Below are 18,075 nucleotides of genomic sequence, written 5' to 3' on the forward strand. Positions count from 1 at the left end.
AGCCAGTAGAGAAATGACAAGGATCCTGATCTTATGAATTCAAAAATAAGATATATGATGAAACACAAAACAGCAGACTGGGCTCAGTGAGCATTATCTATGTATATATACTTGGGTAGCCTACATCGAGTGCATGTTACTGCAGTGTATCTGCACAGGAATAATACATCAGTAATGGAATCCCTCATATTAAATGAATGAAAGCCCATGGCTGGGCGATGCAGAGGCTGACTGTGTGAAACTTTCACTGCCTGCTTAGAGAATGGGATGTGAGTTTTCCTTCTTTTTTCCTCCTGACCTGCTGTGTTGGCTGCTGTGCTTTCTGCTCCAGTGTGCTCAGTGATGGCTCTGATGTGTTGAAAGAGGCCCGAAAAGCCAGCTTCACTGCTCTTGGGTTATGATGTAGACGTTTCAGAAACCGTCAGGTGCTATCTTTGTCTTCTGTCTTCTGCCACTCCTTATCTACTATCACATAGTTGGGACTTAGAATCACTTCATTTGCCAGCTACACTGAATATGCTGGAATTTGTTGTGCAGGAACACACTGACAGTTAACATGGTGAAATGTGAAAATCATGCTGGGGTACACGGCACAGGAGTAGGCAATTCTGCACGTTCAGCAGCACGCTGTCACTGTGTGCAAAACAGGTAATTCTTCCACAATCTTCAGCCTGTACTGCAAAACCGATAGTAGGCATAGCAATCCTAACTTTAGATTTAAAATCTATGTGCATTTAAGGGAAGTCACTTCACTACACTTGATGATAGAGAATTCAAGATGATTTCAGGAATTCAAGTGTGCATGCAATGGAAGGTTTCCCAGGATATTAAGAAGTGTATTTGAGACACAGGGACAAAACAAGATGCACAGAGAGGCTCCACCTTCTGCTGGGCAAACTCTGGCTCCAAATGATGTCACTAGCGCAAGATGGCAGTGCTCTTATACAGGATATTTTGGCTTTACTTTTGTACCGTGGGAGAAAGTTAATATATGTCAATGAATAAGACACATTTTCCAAGTTACTTACTCCCCAATACAGTAAATGTAGGAATAAATGTAAAAAACAGCATTCAAGTGATTGAGTGTATGTGAAAAAAAGAGGAATAGCCAATCAGGCACAAGCATTTAAATTTATATCTGCCCAATTATTTATATTTATGAGTACATTTACTTTGTATGTACTCATTTATATATGAATATCCAGAACACATTAAATCAGAATAAAATTTATTTCATATATCTAGTATAATTTACCAGGAAAATGAACACCAGCCAGTCAGAAGGGCTTTTAACAGTGTCATTACTTAAGTCTGTTTTTCTAATTGACAGATTTTGTCTTTGCTCTTTTTCTCTTCTTCATTCTGTCTTTGGTGATACGATGGCCTGCACTAGATATTATATGTACATTTAAAAACAAAAAAACAAACAAACAAACAAAAAAAGCAATATTTTGTTATCAGTGAAACAGTTTCCAAACGCTCTCAATGTAAAGTTTATTATCTTGTCAAACTGTGTGTCTGTCTGTACTGTTTGGAACCGTCAGTCAATGCTTGAGGGATTATAATGATACAGAGTGGCGATAAAGCTCAGTCAGGTAAAGATGCCGTTAAGAGTAATATCTGATCTCCTGCCTCTGACTGACTCTGTCTGAGCCTGAGGTGAGGACTGTCAGTGCGGTAATTGCTTGTGTATTATCGTCATGTTGGTAAACATCATTAAGATGATTAGACCGAGCACTCTAACCAGGAAGAGACACACACAGCCAATCATCACTGAAGACTTGATTGGTTGTATACACAGATGCACCCACACACAAAATCACTTCTCCAAGTTCTAATTGAGCTTTGTTTAATGAAGTTGTGCCAACTCTGCTAATCACCTGTGAGATGATAACGATTGGTGTTTTATAGTGGCATTATGCCACACACACGCAGACATAAAGACATGGTGTACTGTGTGTGGGTGTATAAACCCAATCAACCCTGTGTGTGTGTGTGTGTGTGTTGGCTAATGTGTGCACAGCCCAGCATAAAGTGGATCTGCATCATCTCCTACTGTGAAGGTAAGATTAGTGACAAATAATTCCTCCTCCAGCGGCCCATAATCCTTTGCTGAGAGATGGAGGCAGATGTCGTGCATGATTGCAGGCCTGTACTGAGCATGTGCGAGAGTGGGCCTGCTGTTTATGTGATGCCTTGTGTGCAATCAAAGGCTGAGAAAATATAGTGCAGCATAATATTTAAGGCTGGACTATGAAGTTGAATCATCAACGGACAAAAACACACATTATGAGGTTTAACAAATGGTTATTTGCTGCACTGTGGGGTGTTTTATTTACTCTGTTCAACTTTTGTTTGTATAAATACTTATAATATACGTCAAATAAGATGAGGCTGAATTTATCTTAGCTGCTAAAAGTGACACTTTGACATTATGGCAAGTGAAATATAAAACCAAAAATTTGTTTTCTACTTTTTCAAACTTAAATGTCAGTCATTAATTTATTATTATTATCATTATTATTATTATTATTATTTTATTACCACTGCACAAAGTTGCTATGACCAATGTGTTAGCTAAGAGTTGCATATCCATCCAATACAAAACAACATTTGTATTCTTTGGGAATTGTGCTTGTGTTTGAAGGTTATTTACTTTGGCTCAAGTGTTCATTTTCAGAATAAAGGTCAGGTGGAGGAAGGCAGGTTCTGTAGTCAACACACAGGGTGGTCACAACCTTCTTTAAAAATAAAAGAAAGGAAACAGACACAGAGGCTGATAATAAGGAGAGATGGGTGATGTGCAGTATAGCTCTCTGATGTTTTTCACTGCCCATCATTTTCAGTGTCAGCTTCCAGTCTTGTTACTTGGCAGAGGCAGCTTTGGGTGGTGTTCTCATTGTGGTGTCACTGTTTTGTCCTTTCAAAGCCAACAAAGACATTTTGTCGGATGCTTTAAGTGGATTGTGAAATCTGTCTGCCTCTGACCTTCTCGGGCACAATGCAGCTTAATTCAAAGGAGCCGTGTTTTGGGAGTCAGGATGACAGCGTCAAGTTTTAGTAGGACTTTAAGTGTTTCCTTTCAGTGAATGACAGAGAGGTCTGATTGTTGCATTGAACTGGAGGCTTCCCGGTTTCCCTCCGCCCACTTTTAAAAGGACTAGTAAAGCTGAAATCGAAGCGTTTCGGAGCGTTTTCAGCGGCAGGTGATGGTGACAGGGAGGAGGAGGAGAGGAGGAGGGCTGTCAGCATGACAGTATCCCTGCTCAGTCTGATGAAAGTAGAGAATGAAAACTGAATAGTGTGTGTGCTGTGCTTCTGTGGTGTGTGTGTGTGTGTGTGTGTGGATGTTTGCAGAGCACACAGAGCGTCTCTTACCTTCAGGGTACATACTGACTGGGCTGCTGGTTTTTAGGCTGGCAGGGGCCCCTGTTTGCAGCATTATAGCCAGGGAAGGAGGAATGAGGCAGAGGGAGAGGACGCTAAATGGAGTTCTTTAAAGTTATGTCTCAATAACTCAGAGGGCAGTCAAGTGCTTCTAGCTAATTTAGCCCATGTAGAAAAGCCTAATTGAAATGTGAAGTGCGAACAGCAGCAGAGTCTACTAACAGCACCTAGCTTTGTGTGTTTTCAGGTGTTATAGTGTCTTCATGTCTTGATTTGTCCTTAATCAGTTGGACAATTCAAAATGTTAATGTGTAGTCTACTGACAATAACAAAATAACTACAAGGTATCTGGAAGTAAGATACTGTAGAGGTATTGTTCAAAATAATGTCTCATAATGCATAAACGCGTCACAGTTAGAAGAGGCCACACTTCAATGCTCTACTGACCCTTCGGTGCTGGCTCCACAAAATATGCAGGGTACAGTTCTGCACAGCACTTTCAGTTCACTGATCCATACTCATCTTGCCTGTTTGGCTGATGCATTTTTGGCCTTGTTGTATCCCATTGATTATAAAAACGAAAAGCATAAAGTATAAGAAAGTGAATTTTCTATAAACATTACAGATTCAGCAGTTTCAAGACTTGGTGCCTTGTGTGCTAGTTATTTGTCCAAACTTGAAAGTTTACTTTTTACTCTTAAATATTTTTTTTTTCTCTCATTATTTTTGCTGTGCCCAGGACATTTCTGGCCAGCAACAGTTCTGAAGAAAGATTGTTTATTGTTGAGGCTCCTTCTTGGCTTGCAATGAGACTCACCAAAACAACCATCCATCTGCATATTTCAATAAATTGTTTACAAACAGCAACCAAATTCTGTATTTATATGCATTTAAAGTAACATTATGTAAAATTGGTACACCCCTCAGGTCCTGAGCTCACCACCACTGTTGTAAATAGTAATCCCAGGTTTCTGAAACATTGTTATCTTGTGTAATTCAGGTGCTGATTACAAACAAGACTCTGCATCATCATAACATGTTATCCTAAAAACCAACCTATGTCTTGAAGTAAACATGATTTTGGGGGTTTTTTGGGTTTTTTTTTTTTTTTCCTGTCATGACAGTCAGAAGCTTGATTGCACTCAGAATAGAAGCATGCCAAGCTGACATAACCTGAACCAGAAACAATAATCTGCTAGTATCCGGATATAACATGCTAACCTCTGTCAAAATGGACTGACTTGGCTCCAACTTTGCTAACAGAGCCAAGTCAGAGCAAACAACACAAGGCATAGAAAGCCAGTTAATACTATTAATGGTCACTGTCTCTTTTTCTCTTCTTAGCCAGAACATCCTCTTTTTGCCTCCGTCATGATTTGTGGAGAGGCTGCAGACGAGCCCTGTTCTGTTGCCTGCTTGTCCGTCTCTGGTTCTGGTGCTCGTTCCGGCCCCGTTGCCTGCCAGCATTCTCTGCTGTGTCCCTCTCAGCCCTGGACATCAAAAGCTTCTGTGATAGTGGTGCAAACACCAACACTCCCTGCTCCAGGCAGTCACCTAGCTGCACAGCTAACAGACAGACTGACACTGACAAGTGATAAGAACTAATGCAGAATAAGGCAGTTAGTGACATATAGACACCATTCACCCTAAAACAAGTCAGTGTACCATCATGAAGGTAAAATAGTTATATAGTGTTGATTTAACTTTTCTCCCTTTGCCCAAATTTGGGATTTTGTGGTAGAGTTGTCTGGAAGTGAGAGGCCTGTTGAATTCCAACACAGCACGTTTCTCTTCTGAAGACACATTATTGAATGTGCTCTTCTGTTCGTAACATGCACATGTTCAAAAGAACGAGTCTGGGGTCAACCTTCAAAGCTGAGTCTGCAACACTGGGCTCATATGTACTGCAATGCTTAAGCCTATTAGCACATCATCAGGAGTGTGTTTGTGTGTGTACTTTGTCATCGTATACAGTCAATACCTGTCAGCACTGAGGAAATGAAAAGGCTCTGCTTTCCCATAACCTTTCCTGATTCCAGACCTGAGGAATCCAGCCAGTCGGCCCAAGAGAGAGGAAGGTGAAGGGTAGCGGTTTCCATGGTTACAGCTCAGTTCCCACCAACCACTGAACCAGGTGTTGGCGAGGTGCTATAGATGACTGTTGACTGGGTGGGTGTATCCTGGTGTACACTGGCTGTGTGTGTGTGTGTGTGTGTGTGTATGGGATGAACAGTCAGTCGAAAGCAGCAGACCAACTAGAGACAGGATTACTGACAGATTAAGTAGTTTAGCCTGTGTTTGATGTGTGTGTTTGTTCACATACCTGGAGGCATCAGAGCAGACCAGAGCACAGTGATAAGGCCTGTGTGGAAGGATTTAAATTACTCTTATGTCAGTGTAGGTTTGTGTGTATGTGTGTGTGAGTGCGTGTGTGTGTGTGGAGGGGAGTTGTGCTTGATGTGAGGATAAAGGGATTTAAAGCGAGACGAGTTTCTCTCTTTTGTCATCAACATAAACCAACACAAAAAAATGATTTTATTTTGATGTCGTTGGAGAACACCAAGAAGACTGAACAAAACGCTCGCTTCTAGTTGAAATGGTCAAATAGGCAGAGTTTCCCAGACACACAGTTTAAAACTTGTGTTTTTAATGTTTTTGAAATGAACTGAATGAACAAGGACCAAAAGGCATTTGAAAGGCTGAGATTCATAAACTGACAGTCTAACAATGAATTCAAATTGCAGGCTAAATTGTGTGCTTCTGGCGCTCCTTAACAATAAAAGCTTTTCAGTCGCTAGGAATCTTTGTAGACTGAAGCAAGGAGGCATTGCTAAACCTTCTTCATATCTTCTGTTGCTTCAATAAACAAATAAATTTGTAATTTCCCAGTTATGGGACTTATAAAGGATTATCTTATCCATCCATCCATTTTCTATACCGCTTATCCATCAGGGTTGCGGGGGAGCTGGAGCCTATCCCAGCTGACTGAATCATTAAACTTGTAATGAAATAATACAGTTCTTCAACACATAGAAATGTAAAGGTGGAATTTTGGCCTGGAATATATGTGTCTATGGTTTTAGATAGAAGCTGATGATTTGATGGAGATGACTTCTGATAAAGCTGAGGCTTGGGGGCTTTGCTTCCATGGTTTTATCAATTGCATGAGAAAAGAAATTGACATGTTCTTGCACACATTTTACAAATGAGGGGCCATTGCAGTAATGGCAGCCACAACCTGGTCCAGTCCATAGCAAACTGTCTTTTTTCACTGCACTGAGCCTAACTTGACCATTCTCAATAGAAGGACCAGATGACTGGAAGTACTGAACCTGCTGTCCTGCTGGTGACCACATTCAGCACAGACAAGCCTTCTACCTGATTTATTTTGGCATCCGTCATCATTAGCAACAGGCTTACTGGTGCTAGCACATAAATATCACCACAGCTCTGTGACCCATCAGTGCCACGCGGCACAATCACACACACACTGGGACTGAATCCTCATTACCTTGAGCTCCACCTCAAGCCTGTGCCCACAGCAATCAGTAATCACCACTGCTCTGCTGATTCAGCCTGCTGGGAATGGAAGTGTGTGTGCGCGGGCGTTGTGTTTGTGCTTCTATGCGAGTGAGTCTAAAAAGCAAATATTCCATGATTGCATTATTTCACTGAAAGCTCTCGTCCTCTGAGAAAGCAGTAATTGCCTGTTTACATCGTCCGCAGTAGGACGGAGTGTTGAACTGCATTATTAAGTAGCAGCTTTAGCAACAAGGTTATCAATCACGCTCTGTGTGTGTGTGTGTGTGCATGATTAATCATGCATGTGGGGGAGTGTATATGTGTGAGTGTTTTGAGAGCGTAAAGGCATCCCTCACCTCTCTCAATCCGCCCCTCTGTGTTTGAAGGTCATGGCTGTCTGTTGGGGCTCGTTACACTAACAAGCACTCAGCTCGCTCCCCAGGGCTCCGTCAACGGATCTGGTCTGGGCCAATAGAGGGATTACAGTTCACATACAGGGATACTGGGTAAATCTGTGGTCAGCGTCAACCTCAGCACACTCTATTCTTCAATTTTTAACCAGGATTTAAAAAAAATCAACATCCTGCTGAGAAATGTGAATCCTCTTTCTTTTGCTTTGATGTGTCTCTGACATGAGAGATGAGAGTTAGAGCACACAAACCCTTACTGATGTTTGACGGGGCCGCAGGGTGTAAAAGATGAGAATACTGACAGTCACAGACAACATCTTCATTATGCTGATACTCAGCGGGTTCTGGCTGGATAGCAGAGATGGATTTACATGTTTGTAGTCAACAGATTTGTGAATTTACAGTTGAGTGCATGAGCAGGTGTGTAGATGAGTAAATGTGGGTTTTGACATTATCAGCTTTACACAGCAGATGTGCAAATTTGCATCCTGCACTACTCACAGTTCTCATTGTAAACAGAGGCAAACATATATACAGAAATATGTCCAGTAGTGTAAATGTATCATCAGCTATTGATTAGGAGGCCCCATGGTACACATCTTATACAAAGATGCTCTGACTGAAAGAAAATAAAACACTTTTGCATCTTTAATGCTTGTTTTTAGGTTCATTCAGTGACTATATCAGATTAAAATTTCTAGTTTCTTCTATTTAACATAATTTCCCTTAAGCCCTAAAACCATCATGTGTTAAACGTCTCCAGTTTGACATAAACAGACAAGTCGTTTGTGAGTTATATTCTGTAAAGTTGATAACAATACTTTGGAGGAGGAAAAATCTTACAGCCAATTAATCAATCAATATCACCCCACATAAAGAAAAGGGGTGAATAATGTCAGAAAGGGAATAACAGTTAAATTAAACATCTAAGTGTTACAATGAATATCTAAATAAGTTTACACATTGAGGAAGTATGTAGTGGAGGCTGCACAGCCATCGGCTACTAAGTTTAGCTGATGCCAGTCGTTTATAAAACATCATACCAGCCTTGACTAATCTGGTTTGGCCTCTAAAAGTAGATGCTCATTTAAAAAATAAAATAAACCCAATAAATACATTCCATTATATCCAGAAATATTGCTGAAAGAAATATTCAACAAAAGATGGCCTTCTCTAACGGAAGCAAATGGATGATGTTAGAATTTCCGCTTTCAATAATTAGTAGAATTATATAGACTTGGCAAATTATTACAAAATTATGGGCACGTAAAATAAAGCATTACTGTTTTATTACCCATCATGAAGGTCTAAATGTAGGTTCAAAGCTCTCGCCGTGCTGCCAGAAATATATTTCTGATTCGTGGTGGAACACTGAAATTAATCTTAAAAAATATTTATCTGCACATTGTTCACTCCCACAGATAACCCAAATTCCCATAGTAATTGGTTCTGAAGTGCTCAAAAGAGTAAGGTTTAATTTAAATACATCACTGAATCCTCATGTATGCTGTTTGCCTTGGTAAATGTTCGGTGATGGAGACGTACTGTATAGAAATGTATCCAGCGTTTATGTGCATCATTTGATATTCTCATCTTCAGCTTTCCTGATGGGAGTAACACATGTTCATCCATGAACATGAGGCAGATGACGTGTGGAATAAACTGCCATTAAATCTGTGGCGTTCTAGTTAGAGCTTCATTTTCTTTCTGGGCGATCCTGTGCAGTCGTTCAGCACTTTTCCATCCAGAGTAATTGGAGAGAGTGGCGTGGGCGGAGTGTTGCGCTGGCTGCTCGCACTGTGCTGCTGCCAGCAGCTACTGCTCTATATCGAGTTGTGTAAAGAGCTAAGATCCAGCCAAACAAACGCTGAACTGTGGCTTCGCCCTTGGCATATAGTCACTGCTCTCATTATTTATCCCTGTAGCTTTCCGTCTCTTTCTCACAGCAGTTGGCCGTTTACAGCGATGGCTCCCGAAGTGGTGTCCTTGAGCAGAGGTCCAGGGGGACCACAGCAAAAGAAAGAGTGGGGAGATTTCACTCTTGCATCAGTAACAGGACTACAACCTGATCATCAGCTTTTACTATCCGCCATTAGCAAAGATGACAGAAACCTTTTTACGGTCTCTGGCGACAAACTCTTTTCAAACAGAAATTGCAGATGTGTAGTGTAGCTATATGAGGGCTTTTTTTATTTTCAGCTCAACACCTCATTTCCACGTAGCTCAGTGCACATGTCACTCAAGTCACTTAGAAATCTAGGGGCATGAAAGGGCACAGAAAAAAGCCGAAAGAAAACCAATGTCCAACACAGTGGGACTTCTGCAGCCTTAATTGGTCTGGTGTGTTAGTCACAGATGAACATTTTAATGGTTTTACTGAAAAAGTTTAATGAGATATGTTTGTGGTTTTGCTGCTGATAATGTTTACCAAACTCCAAAATGGCACCTCGTTCATGATGAAAATTGTGCACACGGATCCTTCACCGAAAGGTTTCAACAGATCTCTCTGAACTTGTTCTTCCTTGTTCCTTGTTTCAGTCAGGTTAGTTGGTTTGAAAGATCCTCAGTTCTTAGTGATGTCTTCTCTTTTTTCAGTCATGCGGAGGAATCACTTCGTGGTGGATGGCTGCTGTAGGAAAGGCTCCCGCAATGCCCTGCAGGAGCTTTACAACCCCACACAGGTAGGAGGCTAGCTGTTTTCTCTGTATGTATTTCTCTGTATGTCCCTCTTGACCCTCATTTGTTCACTTGTACACTCCTCCTCACTCAGCTGTCCGAGGTCAAACCCAACAAGGCCCTCTGAGGTACTGATCCCAGCTGGCTTTAGTGTAACTCTATTTGTGTATTCCTTGCTGCGTGAAGGTCTGTTTTCAGATTCTTAAGGTTCTTACCATCCCTACCCCTAAATTTCAGATTGTTGCTCACTTTCTACTAACCGTGACGTGGCTGTCAATGCCTGAATGTCAACATGGAAGTCAGCAACCCTCTACATTGATTGAGCCATGAAAACTCCAGGGGACAGCACTCACATAATAGCCGTCCATCTTCTGTCTGTTAGTTTTGCAGGCCCGAGGCGACAAAACCATCTTCAGTCAATTTGGGAATGAGGACAGACAAGGGGCAAAAAAGGACAAGGATGAAGTTTTTTTACTTGAGTCTAACGACTTACCTCTCTCAAGGGCAGAGAGGCAGTAACAAACTGCTAAAATAGTGTTTATCAGCAGGTAGTATTCTGCACTTTACTACTCTGTCAGAGCCTGTTCCAGCCAGTGAAGCCTACATTCATTTAGTATTCCGCCAATTTAGATATAAAGAGTTTCACAAGATGGTGTCTATCAGAGAACATGACACCAGCAATAACTACATGACTGTCAACATAAAATTAAAGCATATTATGGTTTGCAGTTTTAATGGTTTTTCTGCTTTATTGGGCAGTTTACAGCTAGGAGAGGCAGAGGGAGGATGTCAGAATGGGATGGAGACGGTGACAGAAGTCTCATCCTGTTGAGCAAGCAGGACACCCAGTATTATGGGTTACTATTAAAGCTGGGGGGAACATGGGGGATAGGTTTCGGATGTTGTGGCTGACTGATGTAGATTCATCGTATTTAACCAAAATACTTAGGGTACAAGGTCATCCTAAAGAATTGTTTTGGTGGTTTCACATAGCTAAGCCAGTTATCTACAAATCTTGTTTATTTTCTTTTCATTCATGCTGACCACTTTCCAAAGCATATGATATGTTTTAGAATGATTTCCTACCTTGCAGGCAGTCATTAGTCTTAAGGGGGGGAAAAAAAGCTTTTTGGCAGCCAAATGAGCTTCCATGTGGTAGCCAAAAAGCATTGCATTAAAAGCTGCAATGTACACTGGAAATCAAATTTGGAAGACAAAGAGCGAGTGTTGTTAAAAAGGATAATGCTTACTGAGTCATTGCTTACCTCAAAGTCTTTATGTGTAAAATTTCTATGCCTTGCTTTAAAGTTTTTTTGGATGGCATGAGTTTTTCTTTTCTAGATTTTTTTTTCCAGATGAATTCCTAATGACAGTTGTTGCAGTGTATGTGCAGTTTTAGCTTATTCATTCACAAGTTTGGTAGTTGTTTAACTGGGAAGTGAGTCTCTAAGGTCTTTACAATGGCCAGTTTACATGGCGAGTTTTATCATTTGCCTTCAATTACCCCTCCAAATAAGTGTCACTACCTCAGGCTATGTTTACCCACTTCAACCACGTGTTAGTGTTAGACCTATCTTTAAAGGTGTTACTGTATCTTAGCACTTACTTCGGTGAATACAATGCTGTTACAAGCAACAGAGCTAAGAAAAGCACAAACTCCAAGCTTTTAAGCTTTCAAGCTAAGAAAATAAAACCCAGCTTGCAATAAACTGTAATGTGAAAGGATGCTTTTGGCAGAAACCTCTAAGTGTCCTTGAACGCATCAATGAACGGAGTTTTCAAAACAGTCCCTGCTTGCAATGATAATGCAATTCTGACAAAAAGCAAGGCAACTTAATGCTCACTGTGATGGATTACCAATCTCAAGCAAGTGATCTGAAACCAATGGCTGCCTTAAAGGTAGGAAATCAACTGCACAACCTAAAAAGGCTTGGCAAGAATGAAAAGTATAAATGATGTGTAATTTATGGGCTACATCATCCAAAACCACGTTTCCCCTAAATGGACATTTTTGGAACATTGTGGAGGGAAGCATAAGTATACATTTTGCAAAAGCTGGAAAACAGTGCTTTCTTCATGGATGTGTGCCGTGTCTGGCCTATCAGTAGGGTGCTGCAGTAGCTGAGGGGGGAGAGCGAGAGGACACCGCTGGAGGTGATGCTATTCCGCTGACTGATTGGATAGTTTCTGCTCCTCTTCTGTTCTCCCATCACTGTCCTTCTCACTATCTATCACACTTCCTCCCAGCCTCTTTGTGCTGCAACTAACCCCGACCTGTCTCCTCACAGCTCCATCTGCCCTATACTCCTTCTGCTGTGCCTCTTCTGCCCTTTGCTGTCTTGAGCTAACCTCCCCGACATCCTCTCATCTCTTTTTCTCTATCGGCCATTTATCATCGTGCACCTTTTAAATGTGAGCTTTAAATACGGTGAGCTTTAAGTGGTTTTCTGGACAGCTAAGAATAGACAAGGTGCACGTGTACTCACTGTAGCTTGATTTTCAGGATTTTTCCACACGTTCTCACTCATGTGAAGTCCCATTGATACATTTCTGTGTGCACAGGGGGGGTGTTACTTCAGCTAAAGTAAACTTTAGCAGGGTGCTTGGGGTCAGTGGTCAAGACAGAGCTCTTGCTGTATGTGTGTGTGCGTGTGTGTGTGTGTGTGAGAGAGAGAGGAAGAGAGAGAGAGAGACTATGTGTTTCTGTAGCTGTGTCCTTGTCAGAAGCTGTTTGATTTGGACATTTGGATATTTTTGCCATATTTTAGTGAGGACATTTCTTCAGTGGCTGACTTAAGGTTTCTGACTGGGGTTAAGGACATACCCAGAGTATTTGAGAGAGAGGTCTGTTTGTTGGCACACCATAATGAGCATCCTATTTTTGGTACCATTGTATCTATATGGAGACCAAAACCAGAATTGCTTTTGATTTAGGGTCAGCTTTGTCTAAAAAATGTTAGTATGTCAAGAACTTGTCTAGGTGAAACTGGGACTCAAAGTCACGACTCGAATCGGTAGAGCAGAAAACAAGGTTTATTCCAGGCAGAGGTCGGTACACTGTGAAGCAGTCAAACCAGGCAAAGGTATCCAAATCGTGAGTCGCAAAGGCAAAACTAGCAGGGATCAAACACTATGAAGCTGCAACTATGACTGTGAATAAACGCTGGTATGTGAAGCTATGAACAATGACAAACTGGCAACGAGGTAAGACACAAGAGGGTATATATGCAGGACTAATGGGGAGTGATTAGAGACAGGTGAGGGAGAAACAATCAGGGATCAGGTGCACACAGAAGGGGGAGGAGCAGAACAGACAGAAACCAGGCAGAGAACATGACAGTATTTATTACTGCTTGAGCATAAATACAGTTTTTGTTGAACCAGTACATACAATAGACAAATAAAGTTTGGTATTAGCATAAATAACAACAGCCAGAGTAAATTATTTCAGTGTATTCATCTACAAACTTAAGTGAAGTTGTATTTTCTAAAGGAACAACTTCAATTACATTTATGACCGGACAGCTTGTATCTGGATGGCTTGCCAAGTGCACATGCACTCACAACAGAACGCTATCAGACCGGAGGGGAACTGGTTTTCTGTTCCATAAACATGCGTTGGTGAGCATTCTGGAGTATCATGCTCGCTTGATATGGTTTTTGCCATTTTTGAAAAAGAGTCGATCAGAGATAGGAACACCTTTTCTGAATAAATTCTGATGCAGCGAGCATTTAGCTGAGAGATGAAGAAACTGTGTTTGCTGTCAGTATCTCTTACATCTCAGTCCCAATAAGAATCCAAAACTCAGATTAATTTCCACATCTCCTTGTAGATGGCAAAGACAAGTGGTTTTGTTTTCTCTTCTTCTTCTTTAAGGTTTACTAGCAGATGGAAAACAACTGGTTTTGTTTGTGACCTCTACTTTTTCCACCGTGTTTATTACAGTCATCTTTGAATGAAACCACACTCTGTCTACTCTGTTTATTCCCTAAGAAACTAGTTGATGGAAATGCAGCGAATTCCCATTTTTCAAAAGTTCACTTCAGATTCTCCTGACTGCTAGATGGAAACAAAGCCAAGGACTCTGAGCCAGGTGTAAAGATAATTCATACGGTTTGGCCACATTCATAGGATGAGAAGCTAGCCATTAAGTGGAAAGGTCACCTAATTCTGCAAGGCCTTTCTTGGCAAAGAAAAACTAAGCAGAACTCAGTCTTCCTAATTTGCATGTGGAGATTTATTTATAGGAAGGCAAACATCTGTTTTTGCTCCTTCACTGCTCTCCTGTCTCTCCACTTCCCCCCTAAGTTTTTTTCTTCATGTTAATAATGTTTTACATGTTATGTGATTTCCCTACAAATACAAACCTCACACTGAATAAGACTTCAATTCAAAGCTTAATTTCACACTTGCGGAGGGGCCTGGAGGCACAGTAGGTCATGGTGCAACAAAGTGTCTTTGAGGCCTCCAAAAGCTCACAGAGAGTTTTTTAAAATAATTATTTATTTATTTTTGTGCTGGTTTACCTGTGGTTACAGATCTCTGTGTCCTTGGGGCTTACTCTGGTTTCATTAATCAGAGTAAGAATCAGAATGAGCTGATTTGCTCCAGAGGGAATCATTTGATGTGGCCACACACATGGTCAGATATCATCTAAATACTAGTTTCCTTGCACAGTAATAATTGTCCCTCCTCATGGAAATGTTTCTTTCTTCCTACCAGTAATCACAGGCTGGCTCAGAGGCATGTAGACACCATTATTACCAAGCCGGAGCCTGGCTCGCACTTGAATGCTGATTCAGAGATCAGAAGTGAGGCTGGTGAAAAGGATGTGCACAGTCCTGCACTGGGTTTGGATCTGGGACGAATGACTCAAAGCATGAGCACTAACAGAGTGTTACTGTAATGGAAGTATGTGTTCATAGTCTGTGTGTGTGTGGGTGTCTGTTGTCTATGTGTGTTTTATAGGAGAGCTGAGGAAAATCCACCAAAGCAAAAGCTGTTGATTGTCTTAAATGTTTTGGTAACGGCTAGATTGAAATCATGCAGTTTAAATGAGGTTTTAAAATTAATTCAACTACCTGGAAATCATAAAAGATTCATAAGTGTCATATCAGCCTTCACTGGTGCCATGAAACTAGCTGCCAAGTGATGGAATATTGTTTGAGTCTACTTCAGTGGGTTTTCCATCAGTGTATTACTAAAACAAGATCTTTTTATCCCTAACCAAGTGGTTTTTGAATCTAAAGCTAGCCTTACCTCATCCTGCCCTGTGCTGTCACAACATAGAATGTAAAACTGAAACATAAAATATCAGCAACTGTCAAAATGTCATCATATCTGTATCTGCAGAAGTGTCCAGCTCCAACATGTGTTCTGGTGATCTGGATGCTACTACAGGCATTTACCTCCCAACTCTGAACATCCGCAGTACCAGGACAAGAGGGTGACTTGATCTGCTGAGGTTGATTGCACTGAGATCACCTGTTCAGCTGTCAGTTTTAAAGGTTTTTGAAAGCATTGCCTGTGTTGTCCAGCTGAAACAGGGCTCCAGGTCAGGAAACCATGTTTATTTTGGCAATGGTAAATAACATATTTTGTTGTTTATGTTTGAGGACTCACCATCTCATCCTGTGGCTAAGAAAGGCAAACCATACATCCCTCTCCTCATCTCCTCCAAACCAACTCCTCATCTCCTCCCATTCATACATGCCTAGGATACCAAGGAGGCTGACAACAGGCACCCTGGTCACATGCAGCTCTGAGCTACTTCAGATCGTACCTGTGTCCAAAACACATTCGGGCCATTTGTACCTATGGTCTCTTTTATTTTAGTCATTACCCAGGAGTCTGTTCCCCCAGCAAATGCAACTTCACTGAAAGTTCTGCAAAGGAAATTTGAGGGAGATGGTCAAGTCGCCAGTCCTGGCCGGATGACCAGCAGTTATCATTGGAAATGGATAAAATACACAAGCTGTGAATGCTCGTCATGTTGTGATGAGAGGTGATTTTGGGGTTTCAAAGTGAATGTGAAGGGAGGAAAGTTTCTGTGCTGCAAGATAATACCTCTGTGGCTTGTTTTGCCAGCTGCAGATATCCCTCTAACCCTACAATCCCTTCACTTTAGTTAAGCGTATGTGTGTGTGTGTTCTCACGCTTCCCTCCTCACCCTCCCCGGAATTGGCACCCCGGGCCAGATTATGCAGGAACAGAGCGGCAGACACTGGCACGGACTTGAAAGAAACGTCGCACCTTTCACCCACAGCAAAGAGGCGAAAGCAGCTGTCTGAGTGTTGCTTTGCTGTAAAACCATCAGACACCAGCACAGCTATACACTGCGGGTACGGGTTTAAGATGCGTGTGTGTGTGTGTGTGTGTGTGTGTGGGAAGCTCGATAAGTCATTCTGGGTTTAAAGACAAAGGGATTTAGAGGAGGAGGCTTTACTCTTTTTGTGTCGGTCCATCTCTGGAGGCAGCATATGAACAGGGCTGAGAAAGAATGTGAAAGGAAAGAGACAAAGGGATTTAGAGGAGATGAATGCTCTCTGAGAAGATAAACTGCGTGGAGAAGAGAGCACAGAAGGCCACAGACAACATGAATAAATACGATTTTCACTTTCCATGCAATCAAAGGGAAATTGTTTCATCAGCTTGGCATTACAGAATTGTTTCCTTGAGATCCTTGAGATCATCATGTTATTACTTTGTGGGACAATACACTATATTTAAAAAAATCAAATTCAGCTGATGCCGTCTTTGTTGAGAGAGAACATCAGGTGTGTAGTTTTCATCACCACTTCACACTGACAGATAACATAGACATGTACATACAGTCTAAAGTCTACCTGTTCTTCTGCTGGTACAGTTCACTTGTTAGATTCACAACTGAGAAAATGCCTCTGGCATGGGAAAAAGAAGAGAAAATGAAGAAAGTGACTAAGCACCAGCATCCCTGAGAGTAATTACAAAATACAATTAAGCTGAAAATGCAAATGAAAAAATAAAGAGCCATGACCATAAAATGAAGGCAAAAAGGATTTGATTAAACATCAAATTGTAATTGTGTTTGGAACATAATCTTCTGACATTTAATTGTGTGTTCTTTTACTGAATTTATTTATTCATTTATCTCTTGATTTTTGGGCCTCATTACTTTGGGGTGGAGTTCCAAAGTAACACATTAATCAAATAATTGCCTTAAAATATCAAGATGGCATAAGGACCTGTCCTATTATATAATATGTAAAAGAACTCTATTAAAGGAACAGTTCACCCAAAAAATGAAAATTCAGTCATTATATACTCACCCCCAAGTCAATAGAAAGTTGAATGTTGTTTTATCAGTCCACAAAATATTTCTGGAGCATCACAGCAAAACAGTGTTATGACTGTTTTTAATATCCCTTACATATATTTCTTAAATTAATTCATGACTTCAAGTGCTGCAGGGCTTCCTCTGCAGCCTGCCAAACACTTGATTATTTCGGGTAGCAGGTCTAAAAGTGGCTGTATACTTCATCATCAGTTGATTAATCAATACTCATCAGGTGATTCACTTTGTAATAAAACATGAATGAAAATGCATTGGATTATTATTAAAATAAATAAAGCCTTATCCTCAGATCATCATCCTGCGATTTCAATACAAAATGATAGGCTTTGTGACCCTTATGTTGTGCAGACTGATACAACCCACTGTGCCCTGATGAAAGATGTCATGCAGCACATACATTTGGAAAAGATCTATCTCAATCAGATCTGGCAACCCTTTATAGATTCCTTCAATAACAATGCACCAACACCTGCAACAGACTAGCTTAGGCTATTTGACATCCAGTTAAACTTTTACCCACCTTTATAAATTGTTCATTTCTTCTTCATTTTATCTAATAGCAAACTAAACTGCAATACGTACCCACCTGTAAAATAATAAAATTATGTTTTATTTCTACTGTCAGGTATATGTCTGGTCTATTGTCAGGCTTTTTATTTATTCATTTATATTTCTTATGGGGGTGGGGGTTTATTGGCACTTGATACCGTTTCCTATTTTCAGCTGTACGTGACCCGAAAAGATTA

General features: G+C 40.9%; 1 protein-coding gene across 1 annotated transcript in view; it reads left to right on the plus strand.

The window, feature by feature from the left end:
- The window catches only part of chst11 (carbohydrate (chondroitin 4) sulfotransferase 11), a 76,111-nt gene that overhangs the window by 41,183 nt on the left and 16,853 nt on the right, over nucleotides 1-18,075 (plus strand). The window contains exon 2 of the mRNA XM_046379265.1: nucleotides 9,915-10,000. Coding sequence (XP_046235221.1) covers nucleotides 9,915-10,000 — 86 coding nt within the window. The remainder of the gene's footprint in view (nucleotides 1-9,914; nucleotides 10,001-18,075) is intronic.

The sequence above is a fragment of the Scatophagus argus genome, chromosome 22 (assembly GCF_020382885.2).
Source record: "Scatophagus argus isolate fScaArg1 chromosome 22, fScaArg1.pri, whole genome shotgun sequence".
Classification (NCBI taxonomy): domain Eukaryota; kingdom Metazoa; phylum Chordata; class Actinopteri; family Scatophagidae; genus Scatophagus; species Scatophagus argus.